This window comes from Octodon degus, unplaced genomic scaffold (genome assembly GCF_000260255.1).
Source record: "Octodon degus isolate 3935 unplaced genomic scaffold, OctDeg1.0 scaffold00060, whole genome shotgun sequence".
NCBI classification, from domain to species: Eukaryota; Metazoa; Chordata; class Mammalia; order Rodentia; family Octodontidae; genus Octodon; species Octodon degus.
Genome location: NW_004524636.1, coordinates 3,626,000 through 3,642,681, shown reverse-complemented (window position 1 = coordinate 3,642,681; position 16,682 = coordinate 3,626,000). Strand labels below are relative to the sequence as shown.

Below are 16,682 nucleotides of genomic sequence, written 5' to 3'. Positions count from 1 at the left end.
AGAGACTGTAGCCCTCACTGCTCCAGCACCCCATGAGCCCAGTACAAAAGCAAGTGTCAGAAAAATGCCCACTGCCCAGTTTTTCTTCAACCCTGGACCCTGGAGGGCTGCAATCTGGTTTTGTTGGATTTAGGAAAGTGAGTGGAGTGTTTTACCTGAGTGTTGGCCAGGAATTCATTTTGGAAGACCTTATCCAGGGTCCCTCTAGCAGAGGCTCCTGTCTAAAGAGGCCTAAGGCAGTCGCCCTGGCTACCTACCACCTGGAGGTGAGACTGGGCCCACTGACCCCCAGGTCCTAAAGCAGGGAGCACATCTGGCAGGCCATCAAGGGCTCCCCAGGAGGTGCTGGTGAGGGCGAAAACTGTAGGGTTGACAGGGGTCAGCAGGCTAGGAAGAGAGGTCAGCGTCACACAAAATGGCACATGCGAAGGCCCAGAGGCAGCTCACCTGAACAAAGCAGGATGAGCACCATGCATGACCGTGACAGGGCTGGCGGGTGTGCCAGGTGCTGGCCAGCTCACAGACAGTCCCGGAAACAACTTTAACTCTTAGCATACGCGCTGCAAAGCAAGCACCAGAAACCACATGGAGAAATTTAAACTGACCCAAGGGACTGAAGGGCCCCATGCTGGAAAAGCTCACCCAGCTATGGTGTAAGGACTGGGCGAGCAGGGGCAGGTGCTGCAGGAGGACCGCCAGAGGCTGCCACGGAGACCGTGGCAGGAGGAAGGCCTGGCCCCAGGGCCAGCAGTCGTGGGGAAGCTGGAGGCCTTCGGAAAGCCGAGCAGGCATGCTATGAGGGCTGGCGTGCTCACTCCTAGCTACTACTTGTGTAGCAGAACAGATCCAGGACAGGTGCAGAAGCAGCCATGAGTTTCATCATGCAGTGTCCTCCAGTGTGGGACAGAGGAGGGACTGAAGTGTGGAAGGGAACAAACAGGAACGCCTAGGGGAGACCGCAGTGGGAAAGAGGCCGGCAGATGGCGCCACCTAGAGGACGGCAGGGAAGCACCAGAAGGAAGGCAGCTGAGGAGCCAGCAGGGCTCCACCCCAGGAGAGCTGTGGAGACAGCCAGGGCAAAGGGGGGGGGGCGTTAGCAGCACCCCGGAAGCAGCGCTGGCCCCATGGCAGTGACGCCCTTGTCAGCAGTCTTCAAAATGCACTCCCCAAAATAAAATTAAAATTTTTAAAAAATACACACCCCCCTCCACGCACAAACCACAAACGAGCTAGAATTCAATACACGTTTATTTCTGTAGTAGGAACATTCGGGTATATAAACAGTAAATGCTTTCCCGTACAGTATACCATGTTCTTACAATGCATTGAAACGGGCCTATGAGTACTGCTGCACATTAATCAGGGTGCACAGGAAGGGTCTGCTGTGGCGAAAACACTGATTTAAAAAACACCACAGTGAGTAAAGGGCACAGCAGAGCACACAAGCACACGCCCACCTGGGGAAACCCAAAGGGCTGAGGGGAGGAAAACCATGTAGCAGCAGGGCAAGGTTGCACCAGCATGACCCTGGGAGGCCATCTGGGAGCTCTCAGTCCCCTGGGGTGGGCTCCCTGCCCACTGCCTCACCCTCACACTCACCAGAGACTCCGCTGGCCTCAGGTGTGTCCTCAGTGAGGGGCTCCCAGGTCCCCAGTCCTGCCCACCCTCCCACTGCCGCCGCAGGGCTTCTCAGAACTCCTGGGCAGACAAGTCACTGCCTCTCAGCCCCTCACTGTTCTCTCACCTCGAGTCCCTCAGCCCTGCTATCTGCTCGGCTCCTTCCCTCTGTAATCAGCCCCACACCCCAGCCTGCAAGAGGAGGCAGAAGCCCTTACCAAAGGTCAGTGCAGCCTCGAGGGCACTGTCAAGAAACACATGTGTGCTTCCTGCCTGCTAGGAAGCATGCAGAACTCCCTTCCCTTTTGGTGTTGCTAAAAGCCAGCAAAGCAGCATACAGACCTGATGAGTGAGGAAAGGCGCTGCAGAACCAGAGTCCCCGTTCCATCCCCAGCCTGTGAGGAGCCTCCCTCTCTCTAGATAAAAGCTGCCTGGGTCGCTTAGTTTTTAAGACAGGATCTTGCTATATGGCCCAGGCTGGCTTCAAACTCACAGCAATCCTCCTGCCTTAGCCTTGCAAGTACCAGGGTTACAGCATGTGCCACCACACACAGCTGCCTGGGTCACAGTGAGGGAGGCAGAAAGGAAGCGCCAGGCTGAAGACCCCCGTCCAGGCAGGCCTGCCCAGATGAGGCTGTCCTTGCAGGCCTCACTAGAAACCTTCTCCCACTTCTCTGACTCCTGACATTATTTGGTAATAAATAGTAGGGGAGAAATGGTGCTTTAGACTCCAGCAGTAGGCCTCCGGGTTCCATGAACACGCAGGAAAGTCCACAGTCACGGCAGTAGTTCTAACTTACACCATTACCCACTGCCATAAGAACCCAGAGGCTCTGTCAGCCAGGGCCTTTCCTGCAATACAATCCTTCTCACATACGCTTCCCAATCTCCAGCCAGACAAACATTTGCACTGTCTACAGCCTGTTCGTTCCTCACTCACAAATCACTCCCACTTGTAGCTCACTTACAAACCAACAGAAAAACTGAATGTCACCTGTCCTCGGCTTTCGATCTCACACTCTATGTTGTTACTACTTTAAGAAAGAAAAAGAGAAAGAACAGAAGACCCCAAGCTAGGGGCAAGGGAGTGGACAGACTCCAGCCTCCTGATCGGTGGTCTGCTTCAGAACAGGTCCATTTTCTCCGCTTCTCTAGAAGGTCACTGAGATCCTTTGCCTGTACAGGGAACCGCAGGCTCCTGAGCTGCGTGCACAAAGCATGGCCCTTGGTCGGCCTGGGAGGGGGAGTGGGGCCCAGAGCAAGTCACAGGCCTTTTCCATCCACAGAGTACAGTCACCCCAGGAAGTGAAAACAGCAGTGGGGTGATCAGACACACGCACCGGAAGTGGACGCCAAGCTGGGGCAGGCCACGCCCACCGAGCAGACCCTGTGCACCCTCCCCTCCTCTTCCCCACTGCTGTGTGAGGCAGATAGCATTACAACTGCACTGCTTCTCTCGAAGGGATGGTGTGGTCACTTTCCAGACCGTGAACACCAGGCTGTACGCAGGGTGGTGGCTGGGAACCCATTTTCTGGCATTACACCAGTGTGGGTTAAATGACCGCCTGAGCTCAATGAGAATAACAATTATTTATTGCGCACTTACTATGTGTCAGGCACTGTGCTAGATGTTTTCATGCATAATCTCATAAAATCTTACAACCAGTCTTGGACTCAGCTAGGCAGGAGCAGGAGGCCAGGAGCCCCAGACCAGGAGCCTGAAGTCTGTCTTCTCAGCCGCTGCTCTCAGCCTCCATGACAGAGCCTGCTTCCTCTTTGGCAAAATGGGGACCACACCATGTCATCAAAGGGTTTGTGGGTTAGAAGAGATAATGCATGCAAACCCTGAACACTGTGGCCGGCACACATTAAGCGCTGTACGACTGCCACCCTTAACAGATACACTCCTGGCATCTCACTGGCTTGAGAAGAAAAGGAACCACCAGATAGGCATGGGGTTAAAGGGGAGGAATGGATAAGGCCTTCAAACAGTCAATGGATTTGAACCTCTAGACTTCACACATTGCCCCCTCCATTCTCATAAATCACCCACACATCCTAACCCAACACTTCATCCAAGTCACCTCCCAAACTGCCCTCGAAGCAGGCATGGTTCCCAGAAAAATAGGTGCAAGTCTTGTCCAACCAAGGGTGCAGCCCCAGGAGACAGCAGCAGCCCAGGTGAGGCCAAGCTGAAGACCAACCAGAAGGTAGGCCACATTCAAGACACAACAGCAGTCAGGGCGCTGTCCCTGAGGGGCACGCATGAGGGAAGCCCAGGACCAAGAGGAGGTGGGCCTCATGGAGCCCATAAGTAAGGGTCTTTCGTCACCACTTAATCCAAAGCCAGTGCCCTAAGTGGGTGGGGCCTTACGGAGGAAAAGTAGAGGCAATTAATCTCTTTAAAAACTGTAAGCTGGAAGGAGCGATAAAAGGAAAAGGAAGTTTCTTTTGACCAAGATAAGAATATGAGGCTGTGCTCAAGGATCAGCTCCCCCTCTTCGGGAGCTGTGTTCCAATCACCCAGCATGCTGCCTAGTGGCGCGTCCGTGACAGTCACCTGTGTATCCTCCCCTCAGCCTTTTCTCCCCACCCTGATCTGGGGCTAAGCAAAATCACTCCACAGGTATGTCCACATGTACACATTCCTCCTTTCACCACCCAGAAGCCCAGTGTATGAGAACCGCAGGCCCTATGCCAGTTACTCTGAAAGACCAAAGGCAACAGTACCTAGGACAGTACTGAACAGAGGTTTCAGCAGTGACATGCCATGGTTGGGGAAATGATGAATCGCCCCCTTGAACATCCACTTCAGTTGGCTTCCTAAGAACACGGCTGCTGCTAGCCAGCCCTGTGCAAGGACCCTCTGTGCATGAGGCTCCAAGTCCTCTGACTGGTACCGTCCACAAAGAGGCTGGCTGGGCCTTCCCAGGCCGCTGACAGTGACCCCCTGAGCCAGGATAGATAAAGAAACATATAAGACCCAGCTGCCTTCTACGGTTTCACCTTCAGGGAACAAAAACAAATGTGTACTTTTCCAGTGACGTAGGCAGTTGGGAGGATGGCTCAGCCACACACAGACAGCCCCTCCCTGCAAGCAGTCCCGAGCAGAACTCACCAGGCTCCTGCTCCCAGTCAGCCCTGGTCCTGGGGCTTCTTGGCTCATCACCAACTCAGTTATGAGCCAACGGTGACTTAAGCTCCAGCCTGGCTCAGGCCAGCCCTCCTGAACGTGGGGGAAGGAACCCTGCAGCACTGCAGAGAGGAGTGGGGCTGGGGGACCCAGGTCCTTTCCTTTGCATGCAGTGCAGACGGGCTGAGTCTGGCTTCCCTCACCGCCTCAGGGAAGCCCCATCCTGAAGTATCTCAGAGACCGCTAAGAATGTACAGGATATAGACCAGAAAATGAAACAGAAATCTCCACATCAGGACTACAGCACATTTGCAACATGTCAAACCAGGCATGGAAGACAAACACAGAATTCATGACAAGGGTGGGCACTTTTTTGGTCACATTTTATTTCCAACAAAAAATTAAAAAATGAAAACCAATGGGTCTACAGTAAGTTATGCAAGTCACTATGATCTGCATGGTGCACATGAAGAAGGCTCCAGAACCTGCTCAGTAAATGAAAGAATGCTGCTGTTGAGACTAAGGTGGCACTGCTTTCCTGGCTACCTGACTGGCAAATTCTATACTCCAGGAAATCAAGAAAATAAACAGATAAAAAGAGCCCACAACGGCCCTCAAGCCTCTGGCAGGCTGAAGGAGCACCCAGCTTTAGCTGCTCAGGAGCCCCAGGAATGGCTGTGTCCACAAGGAACAGCCCAAGGTGGCCCTGTTGCAGAGTGGGTTCAGCTGCCAGCCTCACCACGCCCGTTTTCAAGAACTGCACAGTGGGGTGAGGGAAACACATGAAGCACCCTTCTGGACCTGAGTTCGCTCCAGAGAGAAAACAGTAACCTCACTCCTGACCACTGCTGAAGACGGGAGACACAAATCATTCTGCACAAGGCCTGAAGCCCTTTCTTCCAGGTGCATGGGCCATGACTCAGCACCCACAGGAGGCTCCGGTGGAATCAAGGAATAGCACACTTAGAAGATAACTCAGAGTGCAGGACCCAGAGGGAGGCTGGGAACTGAAACCCTCAGCACAACACTGACAGGGCTTTGGAATGGCTGATGCCCAAGGCCGAAGTCTCCCTCCTGTGCTCCGCCGCTCACCTGGCTGACCTAACCTAGAGCTCCTCTGTCTTCCCCAAGTCAACCTCACCCCTATAACCAGGAGGGGAAGAGTAAATCACAGTTCACAAACAACCAAAGAAGGTCCCCCAGTAAAACACGTTACATTTGAACTGGTCACATGATATAAAAAGTATACATTTAATCTTCAAATGATCAAGCCTCCATCACATTAGGTTTGCCATAGGTTTAAGCCAAACTTTCTGGCTTCTAGCGAACCAGTCATAGTATAAGTGAAATCACTGTAAGAAGTGACTTTTAGAACACAGACACTGTCACCTCAAGAGTAATGGATGCACACTATAGCAGCTACATGGACACTCAGCAAAGGCGACATGAACCAAAAGCCCCCTGCTCCCTAACTCCGGGGCCTCCCATTCCCCCATCCAGCAGCAGCAAGTCTACAGCACAAATGCCACAGCCTCAGCCCTGAAAACACGCAGTTTGCCAGACTGCCTGCTAGGAGACACTGGAGCCTACATGGTGGGAAAGGGCTTGGTTACTACAGTGCACTCTACTGCACACACTTAAAATATTACAGTGTGGTTTTTACTCCAGATTATTATAAATAATTTTTCGTGCTTTCTGAAAAAATAAAAACCTTTCCATCTGTGATGATGCAAAGTGAACCCATACTACGAAGCACAGCGCACATACCCTGCAGGATTCCAGTGAGGAGCAATGCCCATCGGACCAGGGCCTCCCTTCCTCCAGGCCTACAGAAACCTGCTCTCAGCAGCTCCCAACAAAGGTTGCTTGCAAAGTCCCCAGGGAGCCATAGGCACCCTACCCAGGAGAGAGGCCCCTGCATAGGTTAGGCACAGATCAATGTCCACCGCCTGGCCCCAGAAATAATCCAAGGACAGGGCTGGAACCACAATGCAGACATCCTGAGCTGGGCAACACTGTCCTTCAGGTTGTTCAGTAATTCAGTTGTTTAAAAACTTGAAATGTAAACCCCCATGACTTATTTCCAACTCAGAGCTAGAGATTACTCACAACTCAAAAACGGACTATATATACAAATTTTTTTTAAAACTCACAAATTAAAAAAAACTACCAAAAAAAAAAGAAGAAGAAGAAAAGCAAAGCCTGTGAGTTGAAGCCTGTCGCTGTCTAAGTCACAGCAGCTGGGCTTGCCTTGGAGACCTGCCCCTTCCTCAGTCCTCTGCCCCTGCACTTTGCCCCAGGCAGCCCCTACTCGTTCTCGGTGGCAGCTGTCAGGATTCCCTTGTCCATCAGGTGAGACTTGAGTGTGTTGAAGATGTGGAGCTGCTGATCCGGCCGCAAGGTCAGGAACTGCTGAATCAATTTGCTCGGGTTAGGGCCCCTGCAATGGAATTGAAGATGTGGCCCTGAGCAGGCGGAGCTGCTTCCAAGGCCAGATTCTGCAAGTGGCCACTTTCACCTCTGGATTCTCTACTCATGGAGTAGGATCAGGGGCTTCAGAGAACCCACAGCAGTCACAGAGAACTGGGACCTGTGCTCACATCTGAGATGCTTTTCATTAAAACTTATATGGAGCCCAAATTCCAGAACTGTACCATACTTAAAAAAATCCACCCACTTGGTTCAGATGGAAGACTGTACCTGATAAAACTGGCGATGTACACGTTGACAAAGGTGGCCATCAAGTACTGGCAGTCAAAGCGATCCATGATGCCTCCGTGGCCAGGAATGGTATTGGCAAAGTCCTGTTAGCGGTCAGGGAAGGATGAGTGAGCCCTGGTTCAGCCAACAACCAAATCCCAAACTAGGGGTCCCAACCCAACAGCCAGCTCCTATGCCGGATAGCTAAGGGCAGCAGAAAGAAGGGCTGAATCACAGGCTATGATGGCACACATTCTTTCTTTCTCTCTTTCCTTTTTGTTTGTTGTTGTTGTTTGTATTTTTTTCAGACAGTCTCACTATGTAACTCAGACTGGCCTTGAACTCAAGAGTGATTCTCCTGCTTCCTGAGTGCTAGGATCATAGGTAGGTCATAGATGTATGCCACCATGCCCAATTCAGGATACATTCTTAATAAATTATAAAATGTTCTTTTGAAGAAACAAGTATCATTAAAGTGAAACATAATAACTGAACTTTCTTAGAAACAACATACTTTTGTCTAACCCACCTAAGTTCAGCACACAGGTCAAGAAGAACGTGCTGAAATGAACAGTAGGGAGCAAGGCCTGGATAGTGAGGGCAGTGGCCAATGGGGTGGCAGGGGGCAGATGAGGGGCACTTGAGAAGGCTTCCCTACCTTGATTTTAAAGGCTCGCTTGAAGCCACTCGCAAAGAAGCCTCCAAAGGGGCCTATGAGTGAGGCGAAGGTGGACAGGGCAATGCTGTGAATCTGGAAGGGGTACATCCGAACCGTTTTCTGGGAAGAGCAAGTGAAGTCAAGTTAGGATGTGCACGAGTTCAGAGCATTATATGTTAATAGAAACAACTCTGAGCCAAAGCAACTTACGCCCATTTTTTAAATCAGTAAGAAGAGTATGTTTCTTCCCTGTTCTTTTATCTATTTATTTTTAATTTTATTTATGTGTGTGTGTGTGTGTGTGTGTGTGTGTATCTCTGTGGCCAGCTCAGCCCACCAGGGGGCGGGGCTGGCTGGCATGTGGTGCTGAGGGATTGAACCGTGGTCCCTGTGCTTTGCTAAGTTTGTTCTAAGTAGGTGCTTCAGAACACTGAGCCATCTCACCAGCCCCTTCCCTGTTCTTTTAAATCTAACACCTAACCTAACATCAAGATACAGTGCACTCAACCTGTTGCACTATGTTATTTTGGTGGCAGGATATGAAGAAAATCCATCCTTATTCAGAAAAGGGGCATTGAGGTTGGGCATACAGCTGAGCTGCACAGTACCTGCCTGGCAAGCACAGGATCCTAGGCTGGATTCCCAGTACCAAAGGAAAAAAAAAAGAAAAAAAGAAAAAAAGAAAAAAGAAAGAAAGAAAATACAGTATTCAAAGGAAGAGCATTTAATTATCTTCTCAAAACTCATAGGTATTCTTATTTGATACTATACCAACAAAGAACAGATTTTTTTTAAGAGTTACAATCCAAGTGAAGCTGAAATCCTACTGAAGAACTTTCTGTGCTCTCCCATATTAAAACCCACCAACGTCATCTCACCTTAAACAGCTCTTTTACCAGTGTATAACTGTGGAACAGTATGAACTGATATATATATAGAGAGAGATATAGATATAGAGATAGAGACAGAGATAGAGATAGAGATAGAGATAGAGATAGAGATAGAGATAGATATAGATATAGATATAGATCTCTCTATATATACAGGCAAGCACTTATTCCACTGAGCTATCTCCCCAGCCCTACGAACTGATATTAAAAAAAAAAAAAAACATATACACCAAGTTATGCACAATATCATCTGCTAAAATCATCACAGATCGCATCAGGAAAGCCTTTAAGGATCAGGAAGCTGTCAACCTCACAGCGGTAGACACACTTTCCAAAATCCTACTTTCCACTTGAAGCCCATATTTTATCATTGGTAACTCCTGCTGTCAGTCATTTCTCTTAACGTGACAAACTCATTTCCCTCTTTGCAAAAAGTGTCTGCAAAATACCCAAGTCTGAAAAACTAGTCAGTTCTTTTCAAATAAAAGTTATGTTCTTAGGGGAAAAAAAGCAGCTCACACCTCAAGTACACGAAGTGTACTCTAGTATTGAGCAAGAATGCTTATGCATGCTTTCCATTTCAGTACACAAGGAATTAAAATAGCACATACATGGGGGCAAGACTTATAAAATCAGTACTTTCACTTTTTCAAAGACACCGCTAAGAGCAGCTGGCATGTCTGCAGGAGAGGCGTGGCAGGAGGAGGCTGCTGCTGCTGTCCAGGAGGTGCTACTGTCTAACTCGGATCCGAGGACCCCTTTCCCCTGCTGCTGCTTTTGCACCACAGCAGCAAATGTCAGCAGAGAAAGAGGTCCACAGGTCACAGCAGGAACTTTGCAGACCCATCTAAAGGGATATCACAAAACATATTTTGAGAACCACTGGTCCAAATGATGTGAAGGGACAAAGGTCTCCTCCAGCCCCAACTTGACCTGGCCTGAAGCATGCCCTTCACACTGGGGCTGACAGTGCTGGTGGCCACGTGGTGGAGGGTCTCCTCTTTGCTGTCCCCGTCCCCCTTGTAAGTACCACATACCCAGCCAACAACTGACTGGATCACCCCAGGAATGTTGTACTCCTGCAGGCGGAACAGGTCTGAGGGCTCACAGTCCACAGTGAAGCTGTTGGTGTCATTGTTGTACTCCACAGGACAGACAAAGCATCTGTACCCCGACATCACATAAGACAGCTGAGGGGAAAAACAGAGACAGAGAAGTAGAATGCTGCTGCCACACAGCCCAGGCAAGCCAGCTCCAGAGTGGCCTCGTTCCTCACAGTACCCAGCATCCTGCTCACTGTGAGCCACACACTAAGTCACAGGCTCATGTTATACCACGTGGATTTTGTCTGAATTTTTTAAGTAAGAGGCAGGTTTGTGGCCTACTGGGGTCTCATACAAATGTGTTAAATACATATACAAGCCCTGAAAGAGCTGAGAGGATGGGGGCAGAGAACTCTGGGGTGCCTCTTCCAGCTCAGGGAATGTGGTCCACACTACCGGGCTCTAAGCATCACAGGGAGGAAGAGGCACAGCAAGAGGTACCAGTCAGGAGGAAGGAGGCTGCACAGCAATAAAGATGGGCAACACTAAGGGACAGCTCAACAACACTAGGAAAGGCAGACTGGCCCGAGGACCAGGAGACAGAATGGTGTGCCCTAAAGGGCTGGAAGACGGTCCCCTCTGGGAAGGAAAATCACCCCACTTCACCCCTCTAGTCAGGCGCCACTCCCTCTGATCTCGAAACACTACATGTGCTGTGTTGCTTGCCTACACCTGAAAGCGCACCCAAGCTGCACAGGGCCCTGCCTGAGAATATAGATGAAGGCCAGCCAGTGCTGCTCACCACACTCACGCCCCCTCTGGGGCAGGGTCACTATTCAGCAGGACATGCCTGGTCCCAGGACGTAGGGGCTTTTGACGGCAGTGTAGTGTGAGACCTCTGGGCACTGCCCCACCCACCTGAGGGCACCACCTACCAGAAGGCCAAACAGCACAGTTGCAAAGAAGCCCCCAATGAAGCCTTCCCAGGTCTTCTTCGGAGAGAGCTGTGGACAGAGACATGTTCTCAGCAAAGGGTACTGCATCCCTCGGGCTTTTGGGAACAGTGATTACTTGTGAAAACATCAGGATCATAAAACCCCCATTCTTTTTTTTTTTAATGTGTTTGGTACAGGGTCTGCAAGGTCTGAAGGTTCTACAGGGTCTCACTACACAGATCGGACTTGTAGTGATTCTCCTGTGTTCAGCCTCCCAAGTGCTGTAATTACAGGTGTGCGCCAACACACCGGGTCTCAATCGCCATCTCAGTGCGCCCCATGGGTGGGGCACAGCATGCCGGGGATTGAACCCCAGCCACTGTGCTCTGCCTAAGCTGGCGCTTTAGTGCGCTGAGCTATCTGGCCGGCCCTAACCCCCATTCTATTAACCTCACCTTGTATATTCCCCTTGTATACTCCCTAGCTTATAAGTTTCCTTTCTCTTTCAATTGGTCATTCTTATTTTTATTACATTATAAAACTATATACTAATTCAATGACAATACCCAAATCCAGATCAAACCCCAAAGTGTGCAGATAACATATATCACCTATAAACGTGATTTCTTTCTCCTTGAGAACCAAACCCAGAGGGCTCTCCCTGAGCTACATCGCCAACTCTTTCTATTTTTTGTTCTGAGTCAGGGTCTTGATAAGGTTCCCAGACTGGCCTTGAACTTGAAATTCTCCTAAGCTTCTCAAATAATCTAAGATTATAGAGCTGTGCCACCATGGCCACTAACAGATGGGGTTTGTTGTTGTTGTTGTTTTCCTTTTTTAAGAAGACTATCTGTAGTTTTCAGTGTTTCCCTATGGCTTTTCTCTAGAATTAACTTACTACCAGTCTGTCTCCAGGGTGACATGAAAACATGTCCACAGTGCGCACAGCTGGATTTCTTCTCTGTCTGCCACACTCAGCTACTCCTATAGAAAGCACTCCCTTCCCCCACTGCGACACTGCACGCGAGGGTAACATCCTCACCTTGATGAGTGGCGTCCGACCAAAGAAAAAGCCAAACATATAGGCCATGATGTCATTGCAGATCACACAGGAAATGGGGACAATGAACCTAGGAAATAAATCAAATAGGGTCAACTTTCCTGAGAGGACAGAACACCCGAAGTCCACCAAACAAGGCCTTCCATAAGTCCAGTACCACACAAGCCACAGCATATGTGGAACCCACTAAGGAATAAGTTAAAAAGAAAACACCCAAAGAAGCTGTCCCCACCCCCCAACACACAGCAGGCACTCGGGTGTCTACTGCGTGACCACTAAGTGGACAGAGGGAGCACCCCATAAATGTCCTATGTTCTTTCTCATCAGAAAGTAATATATGCACATGACAATATGAATATAAACTACAAAAGGCAGAAAGAAACTAAGTTTTCCTTCTTTCCTCAAGCCTACTTCCAAAATAACCACTTCTAATCATCTCATTTTTCTTCTACTAGCTACCTACACAGTGCTACACGATGTATTTTGCATCTATTTCAAAACTAACTGTTCTCATTGTCCATTATTACTGTTTTCCCAAGTGCACCCAGCCTTGCTTAAGACAACCCTAGGAGCAATAGCCCCACACGCACAGCTACGCTTTGGTCCCTTCCCCTGCTGGCCCTGTCATTCCCACCACAGTTGTGCCCTCTCTCTTCTCCTCAGTCTGTACTCAGGCACTTTTAGAAGCTCTCTATCACAGTTAACACAAAGTCTGGACTTCCTGGCCAGCAGCTCCAGGCACTATTTCCTGGCTTCCTGTTGGGGGCTTGGGGGGTGGAGAGATTTAGACCACTGGTCCCCTTTGCTGGAGCTTCTAGCAGTCACTGCTCTCTATGCTGAGAGATTTTAGTATTAGTCACATAGAACCAAGGGTATGCTTGGCCCTGAATTTAAGGACTTAACTTGCAGCACTTTTAAGAAATAGCCAACAAGCCTTCCACTACAGCAACTATTGAAAAACAGTGGCCCTCCCTCCTCTGCTTTTCCCAGCCACGGCTCTGTGCTATCCCATGGCTGTGGGCCTCACCAAGGACCACATGGAGCTGCTCAAGGTCTCCAAGGACAAACGCACCCTCAAGCTCACCAAGAAGAGTGTGGTGATGCACATCCAGGCCAAGAGGAAGCACAAGGAGCTAAGCAACAACATGCTGGCTGCCATGAGGAAGGCTGCTGCCAAGAAGGACTAAGCCCCTCTGTGGAATAAACCTTTGCAGAAAGTTTGGAAAAAAAAAAAAAAAAAAAAAGAAATACCTAACAAGGGCTGGGATGTGGCTCAGGGTTGAGTGTTTACCTGGAGGAAAGGGGGAGGGGTGAAATGCTAACAGAAAATGTGACAGAAAGGGAAGGAATTGGTGTCTCTCAGGCCATCATAAATGTTTTAAGCATATAACGCCTAAATCTAACAGGTATTGGAGCTAATCTCCAGGCACAGAAGGTGGGTGCTGCTACAACCTATCTGGGGCCTGAGAAAGGCGATCTGGAATATGACCCACGAGACTCATTACCTTCCTCTTATTACACCAGGAAATGCCTTTATCTTTCCACTACAGTCACCTAGCTTCTTCTCAGCCTGCTAATATCTATCAATGCTGACAGATGTCCCACCGAAACGATGCATTGCTGAAATAAGCTCTCCTTAGTAACAGCGTAGTGCTCTCTGGGCACACTGCCCGGCTTCCTTTGCTGATATTGCATTTATAGTGGTTTATCTGGCACCATAAAGGAAGTCAGTTTCCCTCTGTATGGCCTTTGGGTAAGGTTTAGATAGCACTCAGCTGTTCACCAGTTGATCCAGTTTCTTCTTCTAGGTGTAAAATTCACACAATTGTTAAAGCTCTTCTAGGGCTATTGATCTATTCAAGTGTATTCCTTTTTGACTTTTAGTAGTTCATACTGCTAGGAAATCAGACTCCTTTCCTGAGGGTTTTCAAATCTCTTGCCATCAGCTCCACTGTCACTGAGATTCTCTGAGTGTGGGTCCAGGCCCACAGCACCAGCAAAACTGGGAATGTACTTGAAATACTCCACCTGGACCACCCGAACCAGCTGGCCACCCAGCCTGCAGGTGATGCTGAAGGCTCCAGGTGAGAACCACTGGTGATGAAGATAAAGTGAGGCTCTCCACCTAGCTGCACACGAGAAACACCCACACAGGAAAGGCAAAGTCCTCCCCAGCCATCACTCACCAGATCATTCCTTCAAACAGGTTGTGGATAACAAGATGTGACTGGGTTACAACAATCAATAGTGTTACATGGGTCCAGCCAAACTGCAAAGGGAGAAAAACAAACTCTTCCTATCAAGTTTACCATGGTGTTCACTTTAAATAATCAGTTACAAACAGAAAGATACTGAGAAACAGGAAAAATATCTGCAGTTGCACCTCACTCAGGGGAAGTGAGAAAGCACAGAACGGGACTCCAGGAGTAGCAATCTGTGTTCTCCCTGGGGAGAATCCACCAGAAGCAGGCCCACGCAGCCCATTCCTGAGTCCCTCTGTGCTCTGAGACCCGGGTGATCTTCATTTTCTTACTAGAGAGACGTTCTCAAGCTGAGACACGAAATGAGCAGCACCAGCTGATCAGCCAGGCCACATCGGAGGCACCTCGCAGGAGCTACCTGGTGCAGGCTGCTCGAGGAGACAGGCAGCAGAGCCTGGGTCTGGAGGTGTGGAGCTGTAGCCTATAGGGGCACTGTTTCCTCCTGCTCCAGGTTCAGGTACACACAGCACAGGCTGCTCCCTGGAGCTCTGATTTGTCACAGAAAGCACGAAAGGCCTGCTGAGCCTCTACAGACCTTCTGTCAACCAAAAACCCACCTCACACACACCCCTACACACACACTTCCCTCACCATGTAGAACTGCAGTCGATAATGTTTCTTGACCAGGCTCAGTACAAACATGCAGAATCCTAGAGGAAGGAGAGAAGGTGAGCGAATCACTCTGCATTACATCCTTCCGCTACTCCTTTCCTTGGTGTGTTACGCAGCCCTATCACTCAGGTCTTCAATTAACCAGTGCATAATTTCAAAGCCCAGAGGAAAAAGACTAGTTATCAAGATAAACAATGAGAGAAAAAAACTATCACAATATCCCTGCTGGTTTCAGCTCTAGATTACAAAAGAGCTGAGACTCAGAAAGATTAAATTCCTCTTCCCCTGAGGTTACAGCAAATCCAAATCCAGGAAAGCCACATCTCTGCAAGGTCTCTCAAAGCTCCCTCCCAGAATGACTCCACTAAAGACTGTCCCCGCCAGGATTATTTTTGTCTGGTTACACTGCCAACAGGGAGTCAGGACAGGAATCCCACTCTGCTGTCCTCCGAGGGTGGTGAGAACTCCAGATGGCTAGTCTCCACACCTGTACCCCCCGACCCCATCTCCATCATAGCAGAGTTGCTACAGAACCAGGTACAGAGGCGCACACCTGTAATCCCAGCACTCTTGGAAGGCTGAGGCAGGAGGATCACAAATTCAAGTTCAGCTGAGGCAATTTAGCAATTTAGTGAGATCCTGTCTCAAAACAAAAAATAAAGGAGAGCTAGGGATATAGCTCAGCAAAAAGGTCCTGGATTCAGTCCCCAGTACTGCACAAAAGGCTGGGTAGCTGCTACAGCTCAACATAAAACAAAGCTGCCTGCTCACTCTCAGCATAGTCAGAATTAATATCACAAAACTAACTAATATCACAAAACTTTAACTAATGGAGAAATTCCCCAGCTGTCCTAGGATTGCTATGAGTTCCAGGCCAGCCTAAACTATGCAGGGAGACACCTATATAGTTTCTCAAGAAACAAACAAACAAAACTCCCCACCTCCTACTCAACAAACAAAATCAATACAGTCCCAAGAAATGGAGAAGCATCCAAGGCACACCTGTTAGGTAGAGAGTGAAGGAAATGAACCGATGGTATTTACTGAGAATCCGCAAAGGCTCTTCTCTCTGGACCAGCGTGAAGAAGTAATCTGTCACCGTCTCTCCGTAGAAGAAATAGTTCACACACAGCAGAAAGTACCTGGAGGTGGAGACACAGCATAGCTGGGGAAGTACACAGGCTCTCCTCCAAGCAAGGTCACCACACAGCTCCGAAGACAGGACAGAGGGTAGAGGTCACCCCACCCCAAGAGGCCCCTGCCTTGGCTCCCTGCTCTGGACTGGCATAGGAAGTGATAGGAAGCCAATCCAGAAAGCTCTGTAGCTTTCACTCACACTTCCTGTGTCACACACCTGGGACTCAGTTGTCACCCCATTAGTGGTGTCCCACACCTAACCTGAGGGCACTCCCAAACACACCACCTGTACCTTCGACCTCCGACCCATCCCACTCTTCCCACAGGAGTCTCCCCTCTGAGCCACATGGTGGGCTCCAGCTTCGCCTCATCTGCTCTACTCCTGCTTCTGGCTGGACTGGAACATCCTCTCCACATACCTTTTTTTTTTTTCCCCCCATAATTTTATTGAGAAACAAATAGCAATGAGACAGTCTCAAACCAAATTGGCAGGACAGTTTCAATAATTAACACATTGCATACATTCTTCCTAGTAGTTAATTGCTGTACAAGATGCGGACATGATAGCCTATTTACAAACACTATTAGAACAAATTCCTCTATTCATTAAGAGAATGTAACTATCTATCGATTCTA

General features: G+C 49.2%; 1 protein-coding gene and 1 long non-coding RNA gene across 2 annotated transcripts in view; both read right to left on the bottom strand.

Moving 5' to 3' along the window:
- Positions 1 to 1,230: 1,230 nt before the first annotated feature.
- LOC111817512 lies at positions 1,231 to 4,597 on the bottom strand. Its single transcript, XR_002821689.1, has 2 exons — positions 4,074 to 4,597; positions 1,231 to 4,033 (listed from the first exon to the last, which is right to left on the bottom strand). It is a non-coding gene; the product is annotated as an uncharacterized LOC111817512 (long non-coding RNA).
- Positions 4,598 to 5,987: 1,390 nt separating this feature from the next.
- Cds2 (CDP-diacylglycerol synthase 2) overlaps positions 5,988 to 16,682 on the bottom strand; it is a 53,126-nt gene continuing 42,431 nt past the window's right edge. The window contains exons 5-13 of the mRNA XM_004634279.3: positions 15,912 to 16,051; positions 14,889 to 14,947; positions 14,223 to 14,305; positions 12,019 to 12,106; positions 10,977 to 11,045; positions 10,036 to 10,188; positions 8,109 to 8,228; positions 7,451 to 7,554; positions 5,988 to 7,190 (exon numbers count right to left, since the gene is read on the bottom strand). Of these exons, the coding sequence (XP_004634336.1) occupies positions 7,058 to 7,190; positions 7,451 to 7,554; positions 8,109 to 8,228; positions 10,036 to 10,188; positions 10,977 to 11,045; positions 12,019 to 12,106; positions 14,223 to 14,305; positions 14,889 to 14,947; positions 15,912 to 16,051 (949 nt within the window). The 3' untranslated portion in view covers positions 5,988 to 7,057. The remainder of the gene's footprint in view (positions 7,191 to 7,450; positions 7,555 to 8,108; positions 8,229 to 10,035; positions 10,189 to 10,976; positions 11,046 to 12,018; positions 12,107 to 14,222; positions 14,306 to 14,888; positions 14,948 to 15,911; positions 16,052 to 16,682) is intronic.